We start from the raw sequence: 26,167 nt of genomic DNA, 5'->3' as shown, positions 1-26,167 counted from the left end.
AGTCACTCCTCGCCATGGACATCTCAGTGATATTTTACTGCCTTCAAGTTAACAGCTGATACAGAACCTCATTTACAGTTTGTGTGTGTGTGCACAAGAACAACCACATGAACTTTTTTTTTTACAAAAAGATGTTTTTATTGATACCATCATTCTCACAAATCCTTTATAGAACACACAAAACTCAACTTTTTTATATTCTTTGGTTTTGATATCTTGCTAGTTTTATTTTCTAAAAGAATATTTACATTTTGAGAGCCACATGAGATCTTTCATGTTGGTCAAACGTAGATAAGTGTGAGTGGGTGCTGGACAAATGGAAGGGTCAGTTTTTAACACATCACTGTAGGAGCCACAGGGAGAAGACCTAACGGAGGAGATGCTGGTAATTATTTGGGGTGTAAACCTCAGGCTTACACATGATATGATACAATTTCGATTCTTAAAGCAACAGCACGATATTTAACGATACCACTGAATCTGCTACGAAACAGTATGACAATACAATTCCAATCAATATGTATCAATATCAATCAATATGACCAATTATGTTCAGATTCTGGTGTAGGCCTACTGTTAAATTGTGAATGATGACGACGAAGAGAAGGACTATTTTAAATATCAGATTTACGGGCAAATCACCTTGCTAGGTATATACTACACAAGAGTTGTCTGTCCTTTTTCAATAATAATCAATTGTAATTGTAATTGTAATCAATTGTAATAATTTCATTCACTTTTAACTCATAAATTCCTCTTTTTTAATTCAGTTTTACTTCCAATTTGGTCATTTTGCCAATTCCCAGTTATCACCAATCTAACTCTCTCCTATCACATTACAGTTACTAACCAAGGAAGGAGAAGTCTAGCATGTGTTGGTGTTTTTATACAGTAGCTCCTACAGAGAATATGCCAAGCTGAATTTGACTATTGCCTGATTAAAACCTGCATAAATATAGACTCACCAGCCACCTTAAAAGGAACACCTGTACGCCTGCTCATTTTATGCGATTATCCAACCAGCCAATCAAGTGGTAGCAGTCCAATGCATACACTCATGCAGATACAGGTCAAGAGCTTCAGTTAATGTTCACATCAATACATCAGAATCCCAGTGACTTTGGTATGTTTGTTGATAGCAGTTTGAGTATTTCAGAAACTGCTGATCACCTGGGATTTTCATACGCACAGCAGTCTCTAGAGTTTACACAGAATGGTGCGGGGGAAAAAATATCCAGTGAGCAGCAGTTCTGTGGGTGGAAAACATCTTCTTGATGAGAGAGGGCAGAAGAGATTGGCCAGACTGGTTTAATCTGACAGGAAGTCTACAGTAACTCAAATAAACAATCTTTACTATAGTGGTGAGCGGAAAAGCATCTCAGAACATGTCAAACCATGAGGTGGATGGGCTGAAACAACAGAAGATCACACTGGGTTACACACCTGACAGCCAAGAACAGGAATCTGAGGCTACAGTGGGCACAGACTCACTGAAACTGGACAGGTGATGTTTTTCCAAGCTGTATGTGCATGATTTTATGCACTGCACTGCTACCAAATGATTGGCTGATTGGATAATTGCATGAAGATGAAGGTGTATAGGTGTTCATATTAAGGTGCCTTGTGAGTGTATATCATTTTTTATTCAAGTTGGCTTTAAGTTGCCACCTGTATAGCATATGTGCAATAATCGTCCCTTTATATTCTATATTCAGGAAAAATGTAAGGCATTTGTAAGAGTGTTTTAAAATGTATTGCTCATAGCCTCCTTAACAGAAGTTGTTTAGTCATGAATGCACTTGGGTGAATGCTGTGGTAATGAGGAATATGTATGTGCATATATGAAGGGGTTGGGGTGGTTGGGCAGTGTGTACAGGGGTGATTGTGCTTCACTGAATCACTCAGACAGTGCCGTTGGTGTACTTGGAGAGCTTATTCTCTAAGTCACAGATTCGCTTTTCTTGAGAGAGAACTGCAGCCTTCAGACTCTGAATCTCCTCTATAAGCTTTTCCAACAACTGAGGCTAGCAAGAAGAGTACAGGAGGAACAGCAGAGAAGAGGTATGGAGTGACAGTTGATGACAGAAAGAAGGAGGAGAAGAAAAAGAAAAAGGGGTTGGGGAGAAGGGGAAAAGAACAGAATGGGAAAAAAGTTTTAGAAGACAGGAAACAAGAAATGGAAAGCAGGGTACAGGTAGGATAACAAAGCTCTGAAGGTTCTTTCTGAATTTGAATGGAGTAACAGGGTGAAGAGATGATGAGTGGAATGGAATGAGTGAGAGATGAACAGTGTACTCACTGGCAAGCTGCTTCCATCGACAGACGACATGCTCCTGCGGGGTGCAGGCCTGGTGTCCAGAACGTTCTTCTTGGCCACCTTCAGCTCTCTGCTCTTTGGGGGAATGTAGCCATCCTTCAGGGAGACTAGGATGGGGTCTTCATCTCGCCCCTCCAGCCACTCTTCAGGCTCCAGTGCAGGGTCTGGACCTGCTGTGTCCGGATAGAGGTCATCCTGGAACAGATCTGACTGGAGAGGAATAAAGAAGAATCATTAAGACTATCCTAGGACTCAACTAATGCCTTTAATGTAACATTACACAAATTCTCTATTGATATGGCTACACTAGTCATGCTTGTGTTTGGTGAATCATATTTGCATAAATGTACTTACCTTTCTTGGGACTGTCATCATGATAGGCTCACACTTCCTCTCATGAAGCTTGTATAATCTGAACACACAGAATCAAAGAATGAGCCCTAAAGCCTCAAAGCAAACGTATCTGACATCAACAGAAGATCTTTTCTTCTGTTTCTCTTAAAGAGTATAGTGACAGTATGCCTATGCATGCAATTATCCAACCAGCCAATCATGTGGCAGCAGTGCAATGCACAGAATCATGCAGATACAGGTCAAGAGCTTCAGTTCATGTTCACATCAACACATCAGAAATGGGAAAAATGTGACTTTGACTATGACATGGCTGTGTTTGCCACTGTGAGTATTTCAGAAACTGCTGATCCTCTGGGCTTTTCACATACCACAGTCTCTAGAGTTCACACAGAGTGGTACGGAAAACAAAAAACATTCTGTTTGCAGCAGTTCTGTGTGCAGAAACACCTCATTAATGAGAAAGGTCAGAGAAGTAAGGCCAGACTGGTTAGAGCTGACAGAAAGGCTACATTAACTCAAATAACCACTCTTCGCAACCGTGGTGAGCAGAAAAGTATCTCGGAATGCATAGCACGTCGAACATTGAGATGGACGGGCTACAACAGCAGAAGATGAAAGAACAGCCAAGAACAGGAATCTGAGGCAACAGTGGGCACAGGCTCATCCAAACTGGATCAGAAAACATCGCCTGGTCGTGATTGGCTGATTGGATAATTGCATGGATGAACAGGTGTACAGATGTTCCTATTAACGTGGCTGGTGCGTGTAGATGTCAATACAAGACACACACCAACATCCAATTCTATATCTACATACTCAGCTCAAGTTCACCTGGCAATCTCACACTTGCTAACATCAACTCCTCTCTTGGGCATGAAGCCCATGCCTCGCTGTGGCTCCTTGCTACTGTATGTGCTGAGGTAGTGCACATAGGGTGGCTCGTCTGTGATCTCAAAATAGCGAATGCTGCTGTCACCCTGGAGGTAGAGACGAGGAAGAGAGACTTAGACCTGTGATACAGTGATGAGCATTGGGATTAAAATGATGCTTAATTGCTGCACATACCTTACCACACAGATATACCAGACTGGTGTCTGGATCGTAAAATGGCAATAAGACCCCATTACTTGTGTCCAACTCCAAAAGTGCAATGGGTTCCTCGAAATTTGTCTACAATTAAGAAAAAGTAAAATAAAAATTCACCATTTGCATTTTGAACATTGCGCTCTCAAGGTTTTGGCAGAACATTTGATAGAAAATTAACAGAAATTCTGTATGTTTGCCTGTTAGAACAATGCAATCTTCTTAACAGGATCAATACATGGATGTAAACTTAGACCACATTTAATGGTTGTCTTTATTTTTTACTATTTTCATTTTATAATCATTTGGACATGTGGAATTAGGCTAAAACCATAAAAGTGAATGCAAATGAAAGCTAGCTTATATTTTAGATATACTTTCAGATTCTGAGCCTATCCCGGTAACACCGGACACATCACCTATAAAAGGTGTCCTTACCAGATATTTATTCCAGCAAAAAAAAAAAAAAATCACTGCAGGAACGGCAGTTTGGTTTAGTAATAAATCTAGACAGGGTGAAATTTACTAGTACACACATCTTCTTGACGTTTCAGCTGTGCAACTAGCTGTGCACTCCTAGAAACTTTTGTTTTCTATTAAAGCTATGCAACTTTTAAATGTGTGTGTGATTCTTGGAGGCAGATGGAAGTAGGAAGTGTCCTCCTACCGGGTCCCAGAGGCCCAGCTCCCTCTGGCTCATCCTGGTGAAACCTGTAGTGAAGATGTTACCCTCTTTGGTGAAGATGGCTCTCATGGGCCTGATGCCTTCATGTGGAGCCATTCTCTCCTGCAAGGACAAAAACAGACATCAGAGAGACTCTGAAAACTCTGTTTTCTATACTTTTTATAACCAATTTGTACATCAAGAGACCAAGCTGGTGGTCTTTTTCAATGATACTTCCTTATAATGATTTTGATAATTGCAGTATCACAATAGGAATAAAGTAAATTCTATAAAATATTCAAGTCTCCCTTTCATTAAAACCATCCAAAATGTGTGTGTGTGTGTGTGTGACTGGATACAGGTGTGTCTCATTAGTAGTCTGGAGCTTTGGACCATGCACAGGTGACTGAGAGCCAGGTGGCTGAGGATCATGGGAGCTGGAGTTTGTGGCAGGTGCAGACGTGGACGTGACAAACACAGTGTAAGGAGTAGTCTGATAATGAAACTTTCCAGTCTCCTTGTTTTAATGAGAATAAAAACACAGGACACTGATTTGATTTTTTTTAAATACACTATCATTTTTAATCATGTTGCTATAAGACACACCCTTATAACTATGTCATAGTCTCAATGAGGCCTTAGATGGCTCTGTTTCTTGACCATTTCGAGCAGTTTGTTAATATTATTACTTGTCACGCTGTGTGAGATAATCTCAATAAAATATAAAATCCAAAAATGTGTTCTGCATGTCAGATTATATGATGAAGATACTCTAGTGATAGACCTGCGATTTAAGAAAATAACTCTCTTCTATTATGTCATTGAGGCTCGTGCAGAAAATGCCATTGCACACTGGATAAGGATAATTTTTTTTGTCCATTAGCATGTTTCGTTTATGTTTCTGCCACTACTGTATTTGTAGCTGTCCCGTGAGTTTCACGTCATCCTACTGGTGCCTTTCAGATGAGCGCATCAGCGGTCACATGCTTTTAATCAAAAAATTTCTGACACTCTGAGAACTGTCCTTGGATGTCTTTTTTTTTTTTAACAATGTGAGATTTCTGAATCTGGCTTTATTGTGATCTCCAGCTTTCATGCTCAGCCTTGTTTTGTTGATATCTGGAGGAATTAATTCTTTCTTTCTCTGTACTCACAGCCACCACCTCTCTCTTGCGGGGGTCACAAACACGAAGACGGCGGTCTTTGCAAGTTGTGCAAAATAGGCTTCCGTTGTGGTTCCAGCTGACGTTGTAGATGAGGTCTGGGTGATCTTCCATTGTGATCAATGGCTCTCCGGTGCCCACATTCCAGATTATGATCAGATTATCACTGCCTGTGACACACACCCACACACACACACATAACAGACAGCATGGATCAAAACACAGATGCTGGCACAGAGGAGACTGATTTGCGTTGAGCACAGAGATGCAGACGAGTGGAGTGTGCATACCTGCAGTGAGAAGGATGTTGCGGGCAGTGGGGTGCCAGGTGACGATGCCCACGCGTTTGGAGTGGCCCTCCAGCACCACAATGGGCTCACTGATGGGCCGTGTTGGAGTGTGGTCTGGGATCTGCCATACCTGCATGAAAAAATGGGAGAACTCATAATAATAATCTAGCACAGAGGAAGCATACGGGCAAGCACTTTTTTATTTCCATTTGTGGAAAGCCTAATAAAGGTGTGAGAAATTTTACATACTGTATTTAAATAGGATCACAAAAAAAGAACAATCTGTAAATCTGTGTAGACCTCATCTTATCATGATCCGACCTCTTGGCCTGTGAGCTCAGAGGAACAGTGTACCATGAAATAATCAAGGTCAAAGTAGGGCTAATTATGAGATAAATATATGATCTAAGCTCAGCTGAAAATAACCATGTGTTACATGAGAGTCTCCTTGTAACGAGACTGTGGAGCTGTTCTTGAGCCAGCATAGTTAATCCACTTTTAAGTACTGTGCAAAAGTCTTATATATATATAAAGTAACGCTGTAAAGCAAAGGTGCCTTCAAACATCTTCTACATAAAAAATATAAAGAGCAATAAACTAAACAAAGTCAATATTTGACATGACATCCCTTTGCTTTTAGAAATGAATTAGTAGACCTAGGTACACTTTAGACAGTTTTAAAGACTACTAGTGGCTGGTAAGTTTTTCTACGCATCTGCCACAGTTCTTCTGAAGACTTTGACTGTCACACTTTCTTCTATTTTTACAGGAAATCCCTGAAAGCTTTCATAATCATTTTTGTCTGAATAAGTAGTCTTTTGTATGTAATATGTTACTTTCATTATTAACATATAAATGTCTTTTAATTGCTTTTTTACTGATAGAATAATGCAGAAAATATCACAAACAATGGGCAGAATTTGTGTTTAATAAAATAGAGTGTGTAAGATTAAGCATAGTACACATATATACATCTATTCTATAATGTTAACGTCATCCCTAATATTTCAGAACTGCTATGTCAGTGTTCTTTAAGTATGAACACACCCTCACAATATGACAGCTGTAGTGAGTTTTCTGCACCAGACATGCATGCCATGCATGTTTGTAACGTATAATGGAACTGATATTCATCGGTAATGATATGCAACATGCTGTTTTGTACAAAAAAGTCCAGCTAAAGAATCAAGTGGTCACAGATATATAAGTATTAACAGTCATATAATCTCGGCCAAACATATCTGTAAAGTACAGTGCATAGGTACAAACAAAACAGGATGCTTTTGCAACAGATTAGTGTGTATGTGTACATGAGATAGATAGACTATGTGAGCAACACATATAGATCAAGGTAGGATGAAGCTTTACCATGGCAGTGGTGTCTTCAGAGCCGCTTGCCAAGATGTTGTCATTGTGGGGACACCAGTCAATGTCCAGGACAGGCCCAGAGTGTCCCACAACCAGGGGATAGTTCTTATCCACACGTCCCACCTGTAATGTGTAACACCAACAATAGCAATGTTCAACAGCAGAGAACCATGTACAGCAAAACAGACAGTCTAATAATTTAAAAACTGGTTTCAACAGATTTATTCGAGCAGGAATTAAGCCAGACATAATTAAGCCAGTTGAATCAGTTTAATTTTTTAGCCATCCAGAGCTTCTATCGTCATCATGATTCTGACAGCATTTGGATATTTTTGTCCCCAGATGGAGCCACATAGTTCTGAAAATGTTCAGATGTTTTTTGAACATGGCTGTATGTGAGCAGGTTACCAGTAAATACACTATATGGCCAAAGGTTTGCGAACACCTGTCCATTGTTCTTCCCCAAACTGCTGCCACAAAGTTGGAAACACATAATTGTAGAGAATGTCTTCGTATGCTGTAGCACTACAATTTCCCTTCACTGGAACTAAGAGGTCCAAACCTGTTCCAGCATGACAATGCCCCGGTGCACAAAGCGAGCTCCATGAAGACATGGTTTGCCAAGATTGGTGTGAAAGAACTCTTGAGCCCTGACATCAACCCCACTTAAGACCTTTGGGATGAACTGGAACACCGACTGCAATCCAGGCCTCCTCACCTGACGTCAGTGCCCGATCTCATTAATGCTCTTGTAGCTGAATGAACACAAATCCCCACAGCCACGCTCCAACATCGAGTGGAAAGCCTTCCCAGAAGAGTGGAGCTTATTATAACAGCAAAGGGGGAATAAATCTGGAACAGGATGTTCAACAAGCACATATGGGTGTGATGGTCAGGTATGCACAAACTTTTGGCCGTGTAGTTTATCAAACTACACTTAGGGTCCCATTGAGTCTTTGAACAATGCCATAATCTTTTGTCTGCTAATTTTCTATTCAGTGTCCAGTGACCAGTTTTAAATTATGCAGTGACCAGTATTCCTCATGAAGCTTTGCACACTCTTGATATCTTCTCGACAAGTGTTATGAGGGAGTTTCACCCAGAAGGCCTTTTTCTTTTTTAAAGATCCCATTTGTTGGCTGCTTCTTTTATGTTTTACATGAAAACTACATGTTTGGGGAAACAATTTAAAGTAATCTTAAAGTAAACTACTAATTAAAATTAAATTTTATTTCAGTAATAAATTTATACTTGGGCTTAATTACACTACTTACATTTCTCTTGGAAGCTAATTTTAACCATAAGCCTTCATTAATGTCTTCAAAACATTGAAAAAATATACATTTAATCTAGTGTGGGCAAACTTTTGGCTGGTACTTTTGTCTGTTTTTTGTTCTGTCTCCACCCCCGTCTTGTCACTGCTTTACTTCCCTGAGTGTATGCACCTGTTCCTTGTTTCATACTAATGAATTTTAAACCCCGTGTTAATCTTTTATTAAATCTTATCCTGAGATTACTTGTAACGTTGAGCCTCGTTTTCTTGTCTCATTTGCTCTTGTTTTGTTTTAGTTTAATGATTATGGATCACCCATGTTAAACTCTGTTCTCCTACGGAGTCACCCTGGCTACAATTTATAATAAACATCTCACTAAATTTACACACTTGCATCCTGCCTCATACCACATGTTTCAAGAATGTAGATCTGGTTTAATTACACCCCTAAAACAAACTGTCCTAATTCCACCGATTCCAGGTTTGTGTGTGTGTGTGCGCGTGTGCGCGTGTGTGTGAGTGAGTTCCTTTCCTGGGCTGCTCCTGCTGCTGAGGCTCCTTGCTCCCCTGGTGTGTATTTATAACCCTGTGACGAGGCGATGAAAAGGCAGTTTTTATTCTGACCTTTCTGGAACTGGGCCGGGTGAGAAAGCAGGCAGGGTATTTATAGGGTGTCTGTTAAGCCCTGCTGCTACATGCTCATGTGTCTGTGTAATGAGTCTGCATACTGCATTCCCAAAAACAAGGAGAACTGTATTTATATTCCAATAATACCCCGTCATCAGCCTTACTTAATGATGGTCTGATATGGACACAAGGTTGCGATCACAAAATAGCGAGCTTCCATATAAGGGACTGTAGACTGTAGTTTTCTAAAAGCACACACTGTTATAATGATCAACCACTGATCAGTGACGTTCTCATAATGATATGTAATTAGTGTTCACTTACAGATTTCACTTTCAGATAACCAGCTGGTGTTAACAGGTAGGAGGTATGTGTGGGACAGAGATAATTCAGCCTGCAGATTACACCTGGAGAAGCGCTGGGCGATAGGCATTAGTTTCAGCATCTATCTACTCTTTTAGGTTCACTTATCAGAACTGATTAATCATTCAATACCAGGTAACAACAATAGTTGACGCTATAGGAACTTGACACAAGATTCTTCCAGATGACATAACAAAGCTATTTTCAGTTTTTTCCATACGTTCCCTCATGTGTGAGCATCTACAGTAGCATTCTGTCACTGCTTCCTGAAAAGTGCTCCTGAATTAAGTGCTCCTTCTTTATCTCCAGTAGAAATCAACACTACCCCTCACATGCTCAGCAGAGCTTGTGCATAGCCTCGCCTCCCCCTCCTGACATACTGAATGGTTTGCCAGAACACCTTTTTCCATGACCTCTCCGAACTCTTCCCATGCCAGAGTTTTCTTTTTTCTGCAACTACTTTTGCTACAGCCCTTCTGACTCTCCTATACATCTCAATTGAATCATGTCCCCCAGTGAATTCTAGGATTACCACCATGACAGTCTTCTGACCACAGCTTCTTGCAGCTGCCTCTATAATCAAAGGATCTGACCATACTCCATTCAGACAAAATGTCCCTGATCTTACTTGGTACAAGGGAGAAGTTCTTTCATAGGTTGTAGTTAAATTCATCTCTCACCAAAGCTTCTTCCAGATGATCCTAAGCAACCCATCCTGGGTTTAGCAGGTAAATGTCACCCTTTTGGACTCACCATCCCTCGAGGTACACTATATGACCAAGTTTGTGGACACCCAACCATAACTCTCATGTGCCTGTTGAACATCCCATTCCAGATTTAGTCCCTCTTCTGAGAAGGCTTTCCACTAGATTTTGGAGAATGGCTGTGGGGATTTGTTCATTCAGCAAGAGCTGAGGTCAGGGCTCTGTACAGGCCACTCAAGTTCTTCCACTTCAACCTTGGCAAACCAAGTCTTCATGGAGCTTGCTTTCAGGGGCATTCTCACGCTAGAACAGGTTAAGCTCCAGTGAAGGGAAATTTTAATGCTACAGCATACAAAGACATCCTATACAATAGTGTGCTTCCAACTTTGTGTCAACAGTTTGGGGTAGAACCACATATTGGTGTGAAGGTCAGGTGTCTACAAACTTTCAGCCATATAGTGTATACAGAAGATACGCATCAAGATAAAACATAGCCAAGATAAAAATGACAACCATTTCGCCACGACAAGCTCTCAATCCACAAAGGGGAAAATTCCAACAAGTCTTTGTTTCAAGTATTTATCAGTGTGTAGTCACTCCCAGGACAAGCCCTCAGAGCACCTCAAGCAACTAATAAGCTAAATCTCATAGATAATTTATGATTAGCTGACATGTTGGCTCAGAGATGTTACAGCTGAGACATTAAACTGTGCTGAGCTTTAACCCTCCAGAGCTCTGAAACGCACCACTCTGTTTGACCAACACTAGGCATTTGTGGAGATCTTGACAAAAATAATTATAGTCTGTTTAATGAATTCAACTGTTCAAGTTGTTTTAATAATATCGCTTAAGGTTATGGACATTTTCAGATTTTGAAGCTACTGCTGCACTGATGACCATCACAAAATAACTTTTAAAATGCTCAAATAATTTGTCAGCAAACAGTGTATGTACTTTCACAGAATAATTCTTTATCAATTATTTATTTCTACTCTCACAGTAGCCTTATTCAAGTTAAAATTTTCAAATATAATCACTGTGAATTATGTTTAAAAATCGGGTGAGAATGTGCTATACTCCATTATAACTTCTTACTCTTCTTACCTTTGAAAGGGGCAAAACCAGAAAGGCTCCTCCTCCACTGGACTCCACTATAACTGCCAGGAACTTCGGGTTGACTGCACAGAACGAGCTGTCCCACGTCACCTTGGAAACCCGAATGTCATCGTAATTCTGCTCCGCCTTCGCAGCTTGACCAAAAACATGCCGGAACTTACTCTGGCGCACGATACTGCGACTCATCGCTAGGAGAAAAAGAAAGGAAAAGGTGAGATCAAAGATGACATTAAATTTTTGGCTTAATGGAGTTATACAAGCCATTAATACTACATAAACATCAGTGGACAAGCAAAAGAAATGTTTATTTGTATTTGTAATATACATGTCACATTCATTTATAACCTGTTATTACTATGAAAGCATTTGCATACATGATTAGTTTCTTGCTGGTTAATTAAGCATAATCACTGACTATTTATGTAAAGACAGATATTTTAAAGCCTTGGCATTTCCAGAGCAGGACCAACATCCAATCAGTCAGAAGTGGGAGCGTGACTGACCTCTTGCTCAAAGGGAACACTCACTGTTCTGTCTGTCAGACTGAATCTAAGTAAAGGAACACATGTGCTAACAAATGTTTTTCTCTGACACACATGACGCCACTGACTGCATCTTCTGCTGCTCGTGCAACACCATACAGCCTTTGAAGGCACTTGCAGGAGAGCACTAACAGTCTCATTCTCTATACACTGGCTCACTGAGACCCATGATTGACTAATGTCCCTCATGGGCTCCCGGACACAAAAGGCTACGTCATTATTGTGATCTGAACTTGCAATCTACTGATGATAGCATGAATAATTACAGTTGCACTGTTCATAAGCAAGCTCAGTTAGAATACGAAAGCATGACTCAATTGCACACCAATGGACAAATCCAGGTTCCTTCGCCATCAGGTCGATGGGAAGATCAGAACTTGGCGCAAGAAACATAAGTCCATAGAGCCATTATGTTTGAGCTGAACAGTACAGAATCTTTTCCTGCTACATATTAGAGCCCTATACCTCTGAGGAACATCCGAATAGCATGGTGTACCATGCAGGACCAAAATGCTACTTATACAGGTTTGCCTAATCACCTGGCAACTCAATGTACAGTATATCTGGATGGAAACAACTCCTAAAAACACCTCTTAATATCTCTTTAGATGTTACATAATCAAAAACACATCCCTCATGTGAGACTAACCATCAAACACCAAAGGTCTGAAAGTGATTTATTTGAAAGTGTGTCTTAGTGCAGTTTATTTGTAAACTATTTCTTATATACTTAGTAGATTTATATTCAGGTTTCTTTGAGCTTTAGAACTTTATTTGTGCTTGAGAAATGGTAAAACCCTGTTCAACAAAAATTACTGGCAGGTGCTGATATTTAGACACATTAGAGAATATTGAAAGTGTTGCTGTGGTATAGCCTATTCTGCTATTAAAAGCCAAACTTCCTGTTTCACTAGATCCTGGCTGAAGCTAGTTTGTGAACACACAGGTTAATAATGTAAAATATGTTCTTAGTATATCTTCAAATATCTCATTATACCCATACTACAGAGCTGCACAGGAATGGGCCAGCAATAATAATGTGGCTTTTCACAGGTATGGGGACAAAATATCGTTGTGGTGGCAACTGGAATGGGGATGTGTAGAGTGGTAAGAAAATGTGCACAGACAGACAGTATTGAAGTCATTATTTTCTCACAATATTGAATTATTTAATTCATTATTACAGTGTAAAATGCTGCACAGTGAGACAGGATACAAGAGTGTAAACTCAGTGCTTTCTTTATTAGGATGAAATCAATACTAATTATAGTAATGTGTAGCAGTGGTCATCAAGAGAAGGTATAGCTACGGCTTAGAATCAGACTGAAAAGACTACACCATGAAGAACATAAAGGTATAACTAGACAAACTAATCAAAGGCAAAACTAAGCATAGGTGTACACATATGGGAACAGACCAATGACAGGACAGGGGTGGAGACAGGACCAGGAAGCAAAAAAAAAAGCACATATTACAATAAAGGCTTTCTGCACCAGAAAAAGTGCAGAGCAATGAAGGGATTCGTGACACACAAAATAAATGTTGTTCAAAAATCATAATCATCATCAAGAGAACTAGCATAAAAGTTAGTCATGGTCAACATTTTGACATTGTTTGACTGTGCTGATTGAAGTGGGATTTTTCTTCACTCCTTCTAAACAACTCCCAGACTCGCTTTGAGTGGAGAATTCTGCAGAATCGCTTATTCAGCAAAAAACTGTTGAAGTGGAAAGAGCAGAGGGATGTTTGGAAATGACTCACTTTGAACGACATGATGTTCTGCAGTGAAGATTTTTACTGCGAATTTTCTATTTGTGTTCAAACACAAAAAAGTTTCAATTTAATAATTCTGAAGACAAATATAAAGGTTTACATTCGGTGCAAGAGTGAGAAACATATTGCTTTGCACACTGGTGCATTAATAAGTAAAAACTATGTATAGGACAGAAGAGATTATAGTGTGATTATGTAACGAGTGTTAGGATGAGGTACATTGGGACTGCAGTGTTTTCTGGTGTGGGAGGTAAAACTGTGACAGGTTTAAATTAAATTAACGTCAATTACTGTTCCCCAAAACAAAAATGCCACCTGGGTATTTTAACTGGTTCTCCACAGGCAATGAAAAGAAAGTCAAAAGGGTCTGTTCATGAAGAGAGTAAGCTGCTCGACCTTCAAATTACTTACTACTACTCCAGTTTTGCCTTCACTCTCGCCTGGTCCGTGGTCGGACTCTTTCCCCCCTTTTTCTCGTTCTGCATTTATGGCCTCTCCATCCTGCTCTCTCTTATTTCACTCCCTCCTCTACTTCACCATCTCCTTGTCGCTCACCTCCTCTTCCTATATTTTTTGATGCTAAACAGATTTTAAATATAAAATAATCTCTGTCCTGCTCTCTCACTGTCCTTACGCAATGATACATGCAATATATGTCATAATTGTAAGACATCCACGTAATTCCACTCAGATGAACACAATGTATGTGCCTGCCACATTAGCTTTAGCTTGGTAATTTGTCATAACCAAATCTTTGTAAATGTCAGAGAAACATCCACCAGCAGCTAGCACAGAGAAGTCAGGGCACAGCATGCAGCAGGTGGATTTATCCATCCTCTCCATACTGCTTATCCTACACAGGGTTGTGGGTGAGCCTGAAGCCTATCCCAAGAAACTCAGGGCACAAGACGGGGGCATCTAGGACAGGGTGCCAACCCATCGCAGGGCACAATCACACACACAATCATTTTGGAAATACCAATCACCCTACAACTCATGTATTGGAGGAAACCCCCGAAGCAAAGGGAGAACATGCAAACTCCACACTCACAGGATGGAGGCAGGATTCAAACCCCCAACCCCAGAGGTGCGAGGCAAATGTGCTAACCATTAAGCCACCATGCGCCACCAAGTGGGTTTGTGACATGAGCAAATATTTGCGTTAGTCATAAAATATGTCAACTATCACACTTGACCAGTTCATTCATTCATTCATTCACTCATTCATTCATTCATCACCAGTGAACACTCTGTACAACACTCTGTAGCTCCACAAAATTATGAGAATGGTAAAACACATTAAATACTACTGGTCTTTCATCTATTTTAACATTTATTGAAATTTTTGTTCGAGTGTTAAGTTCTACAGTGTTAAAACATATGCATTATATAACCACTACACAATTATTCCCACAAACACTAATATTTTTGGGCAGAAACATCTTAGTGATGGCTGATACTGATGTCAAAACTACTTATAGTGATCAAATGAACTTGTGGTTGTGCAATTATTGATCAGGAATTGACACAGGTTTTTATTCATGATTAGACAATTAGATACAAAACTGTGAAATTGTGCCTTAGGTTTCACTTCTGTTCCTTATGAAATTCTATTTCTTCTTAATGCTTTGTTTTATGTTTAAAGAGCTTTTACTAAGCTTACAGTTTACTCTGAACTTTCCAGTATAACTTTTACAACATGGCAGTGTATACATTTGTGTTTTGCTGTTGCCTAGTTGTCACACAACTGTGTTAACCCATCATGATGTTATTCTGGGAAGCTACGCAAGACAGATGACAAAAACAAACAGGCACGCATCTATCACTAACAAAATCACCTCCTCAAAGAGTTTCACATGGGATCAGTAATGAAAAAGATGTATCTGCTGAGTGATCGTAAACTTGAAAATTTATATTCCTCTAATTGCATACCGGTCTGAAAGGTTAAGCTTGTTACTACTGACACAATAAACTAGAACTGTTTATAAGGCAAGTGACAGGATGGACTTGATTAGGCTCAACGCTAAGCAGATTACTGCCACTATTTTGTTGTGATAAACAGCAAAATTAAAGAGAAATGTAAGGAATGTAATCACTTGGATTCTGCAGCGCAAAAGCAGTGACACACTTAAAAACAGTGACATACTTTTGAAGGCCTCATTAATCAGAATCTGCCTGTGAATTTTAAGCTGATTGTATCTGCACAAGCTCCTCAGACCTCTGTTAACTCCCAAAGCCACAAATGAAGAGTCCCTGGAGTGCAAAGCCATGCCCATTTAGCACATTTCTTTACAATCTATGTTGGAAGATTGCTTCACAAATGATTCATTTCCTCTTCAAATGACTCTTTTATTCAGTTGAACCAATTCTCAAGCATGAATGAATCAAACAACTTGAGAAAGTTGCCACTTTTTATGTCTTTACTAATTAAGAGTGCTTTCTGTCAGAAAGAAAGTTGTACTGTATGAATAACTAGCTGCATTATGTATGTTCATGAATTGTAACTAGTCTTAGCTATGTAGCTGACCATTATCACACACTGAAACTTTTCCTTATTCCTAGTTAAGCAAGGAATAAAACACAATGGGGTATGCTGTTGTAGGAAAATAATCAACGCTGAGGAGGTGTGATGCAGTATTGTTACCATCTTAAAGTTTTACAATAACAGCAATGTGCTGAAGCGCTTCATTCCTCTTATACCACAGCAATTTGTCAAATATTAATATTTTTAACTATTTATAGTTACATTTAATGTTATGTAATGTCCAAGAGACAAGTTAGTTATCGCTGTTATCACTTCAATTACAGCAGCTATAAATGGGCGTTCTTTTACCAGTCTCTCTTAAAGTTAATAAGACAAAAAATGTTACAAAGAAACCTGAAAGCACAAATCCTTCTGTCCTGAAGACTTTCCCATGGTGGAAAACCTACTATTACCAAGCGCTGACACTGGAGACTCCTTCAACAAAACAAGTATGTTATTGTTTTTTTATATTAACTTTCTTTAGCTTTAAGGTATTCGTAGGAGCGCATTAATACAAACCTGTGATCTGAATTCAAGCTGGAAGTATTGTCAGAGCTGCTGTTACAGAAGATGTATCAACACCTTCTGACCAATCGGATTCAAGAATTCAACAGGTATAAATACAGAACAGCAAAGCATGACATGTGGGTTTGGGTAGTGAGAAGTGAATCAAAGCACGCAGCGTGGTTCACTTAAACCGGAATCAAATGTGGAAAGTGAGTCCATTGCTAGAGCAAGTGACATGGCCACTTTCCTAATATAGTCATGCTGAACTGCCTCTTACTCCCCCTGCTCCCCCACTGCTCACATGGGCTCAGTACAAAACAGACCCGCTAAGGAAGAGCCACACAATAATACCCTCCCTCCTTCCCTCTCTCCCTCCCTGCCTCCCTGCCTCCCTGTCTCTCTCTCACACACACACTCTCACACACACACCTGGCCATTCGCCATAAATATTCTTGTCCTAAAAAGCCACCCGAGTAAACCCCGCGTGCACAGCATGCTCCAGTGTGACAGCCCGATAAGAAGTGCGCAAGCACAGGGCCACGAAAGCCCCCGTGCGCGCTGGCGCAGTCTTATACACAAACCGTGACATGGCAGTATTAAAAAAAAAGAAAAGAGAGAAAAGAAAAGGTCTTTCTAATCAAAATGACACAACTCGTTCAGTTTCTCACTAACAACAACACAAGGCTTACCTCTGTATTTGTGTTCTATACACCTGGTTTTCTCTGTCAAATGCTCCTCTCCCTAGCTTCTGCTGTTTTGGTCAAAAAGGTGCAACTTGTCCCTTGTTTTTTTTTTTTTGTTTTTTTTAAATTCCAGATGAAAAAGTTTATGAACTCATAAAACTCCTTGTGCTGGTCTCCAGGCTTCCACTGAAAGAAAAGAGAGAAATAGATAGGGGCTGACTGGAGAGTGGGTTAGGCAAGCAGGGAGGGAGAGAGAGAGGGAGGGAGAGAGGGAGGGAGCAGAGCGGAGAGGAGAGGAAAGGAGGCGGTTCTACAATGAGGCTATTTTCGAAGCGCCTCCATCCATCTCCTGTGACGGTGAGGTCACGTGCAGCGTGCGTGGCATTCAACGCGATTTTTTACTGTCGCGCAGGTCAAACGTGACACAACAGACCACTCTAAAGCCCTCACTGACACAACAGACCACTCTAAACCCTGACTGACACAACAGACCACTCTAAACCCTCACTGACAAAACAGACCACTCTAAAGCCCTCACTGACACAACAGTCCCCTCTAAACCCTCACTGACACAACAGATCACTCTAAACCCCTCACTGACACAACAGACCACTCTAAAGCCTCACTGACACAACAGATCACTCTAAAGCCCTCACTGACACAACAGACCACTCTAAAGCCTCACTGACACAACAGACCACTCTAAAGCCTCACTGACACAACAGACCACTCTAAAGCCCTCACTGACACAACAGACCACTCTAAAGCCCTCACTGACACAACAGACCACTCTAAAGCCTCACTGACACAACAGACCACTCTAAAGCCCTCACTGACAGAACAGTCCCCTCTAAACCCTCACTGACACAACAGACCACTCTAAAGCCCTCACTGACACAACAGTCCCCTCTAAAGCCTCACTGACAAAACAGACCACTCTAAACCCCTCACTGACACAACAGACCACTCTAAAGGCCTCACTGACAAAACAGACCACTCTAAAGCCCTCACTGACACAACAGACCACTCTAAAGCCCTCACTGACACAACAGACCACTCTAAAGGCCTCACTGACAAAACAGACCACTCTAAACCCCTCACTGACACAACAGACCACTCTAAACCCCTCACTGACACAACAGACCACTCTAAAGGCCTCACTGACAAAACAGACCACTCTAAACCCTCACTGACACAACAGACCACTCTAAACCCTCACTGACACAACAGACCACTCTAAACCCTCACTGACAAAACAGACCACTCTAAACCCCTCACTGACACAACAGACCACTCTAAACCCACTCTAATGCCTTCACTGACACAACAGACCACTCTAAACCCTCACTGACACAAGGCACAACAGACCACTCTAAACCCTGACTGACACAACAGACCATGCTAAACCCCTCACTGACACAACAAACCATGCTAAAACCCTCACTGACACAACAGACCATGCTAAACTCTCACTGACACAACAGACCACTCTAAACCCTCATTAATACAACAGACCACTCAAAAGCCCTCACTGACACAATAGACCACTCTAAAGCCCTCACTGACACAACAGACCACTCTAAAGCCCTCACTGACACAACAGACCACTCTAAACCCCTCACTGACACAATAGACCACTCTAAACCCCTCACTGACACAACAGACCACTCTAAACCCTCACTGACACAACAGACCACTCTAAAGCCCTCCCCGACACAACAGACCACTCTAAAGCCCTCACCGACACAACAGACCACTCTAAAGCCCTCACTGACAAAACAAACCTCTCTAAACCCTCATTGACAAAACAGACCACTCTAAAGCCTCACTGGCAAAACAGACCACTCTAAAGCCTCACTGACACAACAGACCACTCTAAAGCCTCACTGACACAACAGACCACTCTAAACCCCTCACTGACACAACAGACCACTCTAAAGCCCTCACTGACACAACAGACCACTCTAAACCCCTCACTGACACAATAGACCACTCTAAACCCCTCACTGACACAACAGACCACTCTAAACCCTCACTGACACAACAGACCACTCTAAAGCCCTCCCCGACACAACAGACCACTCTAAAGCCCTCACCGACACAACAGACCACTCTAAAGCCCTCACTGACAAAACAAACCTCTCTAAACCCTCATTGACAAAACAGACCACTCTAAAGCCTCACTGGCAAAACAGACCACTCTAAAGCCTCACTGACACAACAGACCACTCTAAAGCCCTCACTGACACAACAGACCACTCTAAACCCCTCACTGACACAACAGACCACTCTACACCCCTCTCTGACACAACAGACCACTCTAAACCCACTCTAATGCCTTCACTGACACAACAGACCACTCTAAACCCACTCTAATGCCTTCACTGACACAACAGACCACTCAAAAGCCTTCACTGACACAACAGACCACTCTAAACCCTCACTGACACAACAGACCACTCTAAACCCTCACTGACACAACAGACCACTCTAAAGCCCTCACTGACACAACAGACCACTCTAAAGCCCTCACTGACACAACAGACCACTCTAAACTCACACTGATACAACAGACCACTCTAAACCCCTCACTGACACAAGACACAACAGACCACTCTAAACCCTCACTGACACAACAGACCACTCTAAATCCCTTACACAACGTACCTCTAAAGTGGCTCTAGAGTATGGCTCGTTTGGGGTTTATTTTGTTGTACAATTGATTCATTGTCTTGTGAAAATAAAGTGGACCTAATTGGCATCACATTGGCTTAATGGCTAAAGAGCTAGCTGCAGTTTTCTGTCACCTCACAAATAAAAAAAAATTTTTTTAAAAAGTGAAAAAAATACTCCACTGGCTACCAAGGATGCCGACAGTGAAAAGGTGGTTCTAATTGGCTTCACGTTTGCTCTGTGGCTAAAGAGCTAGCTGTCTATACCTAGCTACAGTTTTCTGTCACCTCACAGATAAAAACCAAGTGAAAAAAGACTCTATTTGCTACCAAAGAAAGCATTTTAGGATGATATTTTTAGGAACCATTTTGAATGACAATATCCATAATTCAGTGTTACACAACTAGGTTCTGAGTACTAAAGAAGTTGTTTGTGTGAACAACAAGCAGTTCATCAGTGATAAAATGTCCAGAAAGAGAACTGAGTTCCCATATCAGGTCCACTTGTATTGTGAAAACCAAAAGGTCATTTGCAGCTAGTTCACTTTAACAGGAATACGGTAATCATACATGAAGAAACCCTTAAAAAAAAAAAAAAAAAAACTAAAATGGCTACCTCTAGAGATGGTCTTGAGTACGGTTTGTAGTTCATTTTGTGATCTAATTGATTCACGTCTTGAGAAAACAAAAATGGTCCTAGTCCTCTTCATGTTTGCTTTATGACTAAAGAGCTGGCTGTCCATACCTAGCTACAGTTTTCTGTCACCTCACAGATAAAAAAAACCAAGTGAAAAATAGGCTCTCGTGGCTACCAGTGGGGTCGTGTGGTCAGACAAAAAACTAAGCATTTTTAGGTAGCAACAAGGAAGATCATAATTACCTTTCAGAGTAAAGCTTTAGTAGGTACACTATATGCACCTTCCTAGGTAAAAGATACTTACTAAAGGTACAAAAGGTGTACTTTTGATGGCAACACACCATCGGCAATGACATATAAACACTTTAATACCCTTTTTTCCCCTTTGAGTACTCAGTGAAATTGTTCTACTGCTTTGTTCAAATCTCTTGTATGTTACTATACTATATTACAATGCATTTTTTAATGATAGTCATGATAAAAGCTGTGTGTAGGGTTTGGAAAGGGCATATTTTGAGGTTTGGTACTGGGTTTGATTTCTAGGCCTGGTTTTATTTGACCGTTTTTTGTTTTTGTTTTTTTTATTTTTTAAATTTTACTTAACCACCTCTTTCACACTGTCCCTGAATGGTCCTATTTCCAAAGTTGTAATTACGAATTAGTCTTAGTCTTCAGGTTAATGTTATTTTGGTTCCCCCACCAATGGTTAGAGATGAAAGCCAGTGTATGTGGTCTAATTAGTGACTACTAAAAATAAACTGTATTTTTTAGATGTATTATTTTTTCTTTGCTTGGTCACGATGAAAGGGTCAAGTTTAGTAACAATCTGGAAACTTGGGTATTGTTTCCAGTGTTTCCTCTTGTAATCCCAACCTCTTGTAATCACATCTCACAAACTGAGATGTTCTTGTCAACTGTTAGGTTCCTTGTTTCTACGATAATACCAAAAAAAAAAGTGAACCTACCAAGTTTAAGATACATTCTAGCCTTTGTTTACTTCCCAAAGTCAAGCAATAGTGTTGACGCACATGCGTAGAAATCTTACGTGATGGAAATATTTGTGATATTTTTTCTTAAACGTTCTTTAATTGTCACAGTTTAAACAGTAAAAAGAAAATCCAGTTTTACAAGGAACAGAAAAAAAGACTAAATTGCACATTGCATCATACAGGCGACCCTAAATACACACTCAGCCAGCATGCGTCCAGATTACAAACCACAGATTAAAAAATGTAAAACACAATAAAAAAGATAAAGTGCATATTAAAAACTCCCTCGCATTTGTTTATATATTACTAAACAAAAAACCCAGAAAGGAGAAACTGCACTTAAGAATTGAACACGGAAAGAAAAGGTGCGCGCACACATATATACATATACAGTCATACACATCCATTAAAAATTAACCTATACATATATCCACTAAGCCCCAGAGATCTACAGTCTACATACCACATGACTTATCCCATTCTTAACTGAGCTTAACATGCACACTAGTCAGACATTCATAACAACTTTGCACTCAGTTACGTTACATACATATCTGAATGTATTTTAACATTTATTCATCCAAGTCTCTTTAACTGGTGCACACACACACACACACACACACACACAAAATCCCCAGACAATGGAGAATCTATTTCATTTCAAGAGCATTCTGCAGTATGACACTGCAGGCTGAGAGAAAACTCTACGTTTATCACTTGTGTAATAAACCATTTGACAGCTATTGTGCAAAGTGTGGATCAGTTGTCAAACCTTTTAACAGAATTGCTATACATTGCTGATGGGTCCGGGATTAAAACCTGCCCCATCAACCCCATCACAAATACGAGTAACTTCTCTAATCTCTAATTGTGTGCTCCTTATTGTGTGTCTGATGATAGGCTACAAAGCCACCCGGCAGTTTTGTTTTATTTCTGGTTTTGTAAGGCCCACTGAGGTATGTGTGAAAAGAAAAACATGCACACAGCACAAACACACAATAAAAACAACAGCCTGGGTCACATGGTGTGATAGTAGGAGTTCGAGGTTCGTTTTTTAAGCCTCCTCAAGGGATGAGTCCTCCCATACTGTTGCCGTGTCGCCACAGATATTAAGGCAGGCGCTGGCACTGGAGTGTATGCTGGATCTGGGACCCTTCCTTGCCTACTGCACTCATTGGATGATGGTGAGACTGGCAGTGGCATGGGAACCTTGTGTTGTACTTCTCCAGTCTGGCAGTTTTCCAACCTTTTATCCAGGTGTGATCCAGTAGAAGGGAGGCGAGATGTGCAAGAGGGAGGGAGAGAGGGTGTTCGCCTGGGTAGAACCCGCTTCTTTTTTGAGGTATCATCTGTAAAAGAGTGAGGGCGTGGCTTTGCAGTGCGCGGGGATGATGATGCAGGACTCAGCTCCAGTTCGCTCAGATCGTTAGCCGACAGGTCGAGGGAGCCTAGCTTAGCCAGCGAGGCAGATCTCTTGATCAGTGAGGGCGGGGTCAGACCAGCTTGACGCATTCTTGCCTTTACCTCGCTGGCTCGTTCTTGAACAATCCATCCTCTTTTCTGTTCTTTCCCAACCCATGGGTGGCTGAGCCTCTTGTCTGATCCGCTGCTCACCTGGCAGAGGAACGCACCGAGCTGCCTCAGAGTCTCCAACATCTCCCTCAGATGGTCTTGTGAAAGGTAGTCGGTGCTTGTCTCGTTCTCTGTGACACCCTCTAGCTTAAAAACAGCTTCTGAAGAAGACCCGGATGGAGTGGAATGGCTTTGTTTCAAGTGTGAGAGGCTCATGTCTGTCTCTAGAAATCCAGTGTGTCCACGCTCTTCTTCCCTGAGTCTTATTTTGCACCCTTTTCCCATCCCTTCCTCTACAGGTGAAGGTTCCTCCTTCTCCACTTTTATCTCCGCCGTTTCCTCAGGCTGATGGTGGTGGGCTGGCACAGTGCTCAAATCAAGGAAGAGGTCTAAATGAGATGGAGTGTTCTCAGGTCTGTCTCTGCTGCTGGTGCTAACAACGGAACGCTGTGAAAGACAGCTGAGAGCACTTGATAGCAGCGTTGGTGATGAAACGTCTTGCTTCATCTTCTGTTCTAGCTGCCTGGTGGCTCGCCGCACTGTACCCTTTGACCAATCACCTTGGAGGGCCTCTCCGAGCTCCACCTTCTCCGCTTCCAGTGAGTTTTTGACTAGCTCCTCCTCCTCCTTTAAGCTACTGGAATCAGGTTGGCTGGCAGGAGGAGGGGGAGGAGTTATGCTGGGCCTTGTGGACTCCAGTTCTGAGACCGTGTTACAAACCAAAACACTGCAGATCTCCTGAAAAAGAGAAATAAAAATGATTAAGGCTAGGGACTGAAATGGTATTACTATAGGCGAATTTCCACCGCAGGAACCTTTTCAGGAACTCAACTATTGAAGCAGGGTTGAAATTATTTTCTGAAACTACTTCCAGTAACCATTTCAGCTCTAGGTCTGATTGACTAAATGTGAGCTTCACAGAATGACTAATTTATAATAAATAGATTTTCAAAATGCGAGGTAATTACAAGCAATTACTCAAGCTGGATTATATAATACCATTCAGCCCATCAGCAACACAATGACCCTCAGATTGTGTAGAAATGAGCGCAGATTTTAGCACAAAGAATGACAAATCTGATTCATGAAACTGAAAAGTGAGTTCATGAATCAACTTCAGCTGCGTAGGTGCAAGCTCCTGACCACTAGTTCCTTATTTACATGTCATATACATGCAGCATGCCCCAATTTACCCTCACATACAGATGGGTGACAAATAAAGGAAAGAACAACATAGAGACACGTTACTACACCACACTATTTTACACCAAGATGTGAGGAAATAAGTCCGTTTCATACATTTGAAGCTGAGTTCAAGGTGCTTGTGTCCAAGGTTGCTGAAAATAAAGATGTCCTTTTTGCCATCCTCAGAAATGGCATAAAAAGTGAGAACAAAAAGATTTCAGCACAGATAAGGATGACCAAGCGGTTTGTCTTTGCAATCCTTTCTTTTGTGCTAGGTGAACATCGTGTACATCGTAATGCCTCTACTCTGCTAATTCTCACTCCTTTCATGAATTAAAAAATATATTAATGTGAACTATAACCCCGTGTAATCTCTGACACTATGATGATGTTTCGCACACGCTCTTGCACAAAGAGGCGGAGTGAGCAGGAGAGTCACTATAGTGTCTGTGGTTAGGGTAAAAGTGGAGCTGATGTAAGCAGATGCTAATTGTAATTCAGCGTAAACTTGACGTCATTTCTACCAGATATAGTCCTGCTCGACTCAATCCAGAAGAAAACAGAATGAAAAAAATAAATGATTCAAAAATTATATTCACCACAGAAGCTAGAAGCTATATAACAGTAAGAAGCTATTTATGATAATAAGTGTTTATGAAAATAAGTTGGCATTAAGGTCAAAATTAAAAAAAAAAATAATAATAAAAAATGGCCTGTTCTGCAGCTTCACCTGCAGGTATTTATGTAAGCGGTTTTTAGCTATTTACAGAGTCAAACATTCTGAGAGTAAGTATATTTTGTACATGCTTCTACTGTCATGCTAGAAAAAAAGTGGAAAAAGCTTGAAGCATGAAATTGCACTTTGTTTAAAAAGCAACATACACCAGCCACTTAATTAAGAACACCATACTTATACTGGGCAGGCTTTGTTCTCAGAACATCCTCAGTTCTTCATGGCATGGAGTCTTCCATGTTGACATGACTGCATCACATAATTGCTGCAGATTTGTCAGACGCACATTCATGCTGTCTATCTCCCGTTCTACTACATCCCAAAGTTTCTCTAATAGATTTAGAAAACATTTCCACCTACTCACTGGACGTTTTTATTTTTCGTACCATTCTGTGTAAACTCTAGAGACTTTTTTGTGTTAAAATCCCAGGAGAAATACTCAAACCAGCACGTCTGGTACCAGTCACTGAATCACATTTTTGCTGTGAACATTAACTGTAGCTCTTGACCTGCATCTGCATGTTTTTATGTATTACACTGCTGCTACATGATTGGCTGATTGGACATGTGAATGAATGAGCAGGTGTTCCTAATAAAGTGGCCCACTAAGTGTAGTATCTCCACAATAAGGCAAAATCAATAAATGACTTTAATCTCAACTTCCTCTGTTTGTTGTGTTGCTCAACTTTTGTCGTGTGCTGAAATGTTGGGTCCGTTGCACACTTCACTTAATATTAAAGCTAATGTTAATGGTCCTGACCCCTGCGTTCTCTTTCAGGATAGTTCCAGGACCATTTAGTTCCTCAAAAGGTTCTGCAACCTTGGTGGAAACAAGCCTAAAGTAATGAATGCCAAAGGATGACTGACAGCATATGGACCACCAACACCATGATGGAAATGGGGAACCCCATGCAGCATTCCTTTGCACCACAGGGTGGCAGCCAATGACATGAGTTCAAACTCAAAGCATGGTTACGGTGGGGTATGGGATGTCGATACACGTGAGGTGAATAGAAGTGTCGGACTTA

At 40.9% G+C, this 26,167-nt stretch overlaps 2 protein-coding genes across 5 annotated transcripts in view; both read right to left on the bottom strand.

The window, feature by feature from the left end:
* Nucleotides 1-157: 157 nt before the first annotated feature.
* Nucleotides 158-17,588, bottom strand: coro6 (coronin 6). 3 transcript variants are annotated; one of them, XM_026938919.3, is made up of 11 exons: nucleotides 17,358-17,588; nucleotides 11,311-11,510; nucleotides 7,240-7,362; nucleotides 5,872-6,001; nucleotides 5,573-5,751; nucleotides 4,422-4,541; nucleotides 3,737-3,841; nucleotides 3,503-3,648; nucleotides 2,672-2,729; nucleotides 2,300-2,527; nucleotides 158-2,018 (listed from the first exon to the last, which is right to left on the bottom strand). In XM_026938919.3, the coding sequence occupies exons 2-11, from the start codon at nucleotides 11,506-11,508 to the stop codon at nucleotides 1,902-1,904; spliced, it is 1,404 nt and encodes a 467-aa protein (XP_026794720.1). In that variant the 5' UTR covers nucleotides 11,509-11,510; nucleotides 17,358-17,588; the 3' UTR covers nucleotides 158-1,901. The 3 variants fall into 3 exon arrangements, with proteins under 3 accessions (XP_026794720.1, XP_053096309.1, XP_026794719.1); XM_053240334.1 differs by lacking the exon at nucleotides 17,358-17,588 and adding an exon at nucleotides 16,681-16,830 and having other exon boundaries at nucleotides 164-2,024; XM_026938918.3 differs by having other exon boundaries at nucleotides 166-2,024; nucleotides 17,358-17,585.
* A 4,129-nt stretch (nucleotides 17,589-21,717) lies between these two features.
* ssh2b (slingshot protein phosphatase 2b) overlaps nucleotides 21,718-26,167 on the bottom strand; it is a 33,396-nt gene continuing 28,946 nt past the window's right edge. For both annotated transcript variants that reach the window (XM_026938575.3, XM_026938576.3), the window contains one exon: nucleotides 21,718-23,959. In XM_026938575.3, coding sequence (XP_026794376.2) covers nucleotides 22,667-23,959 — 1,293 coding nt within the window. In that variant the 3' untranslated portion in view covers nucleotides 21,718-22,666. The remainder of the gene's footprint in view (nucleotides 23,960-26,167) is intronic.

Source organism: Pangasianodon hypophthalmus, chromosome 15 (genome assembly GCF_027358585.1).
Source record: "Pangasianodon hypophthalmus isolate fPanHyp1 chromosome 15, fPanHyp1.pri, whole genome shotgun sequence".
Taxonomy (NCBI): Eukaryota; Metazoa; Chordata; class Actinopteri; order Siluriformes; family Pangasiidae; genus Pangasianodon; species Pangasianodon hypophthalmus.
This window is presented reverse-complemented; position numbering and strand designations above follow the sequence as displayed.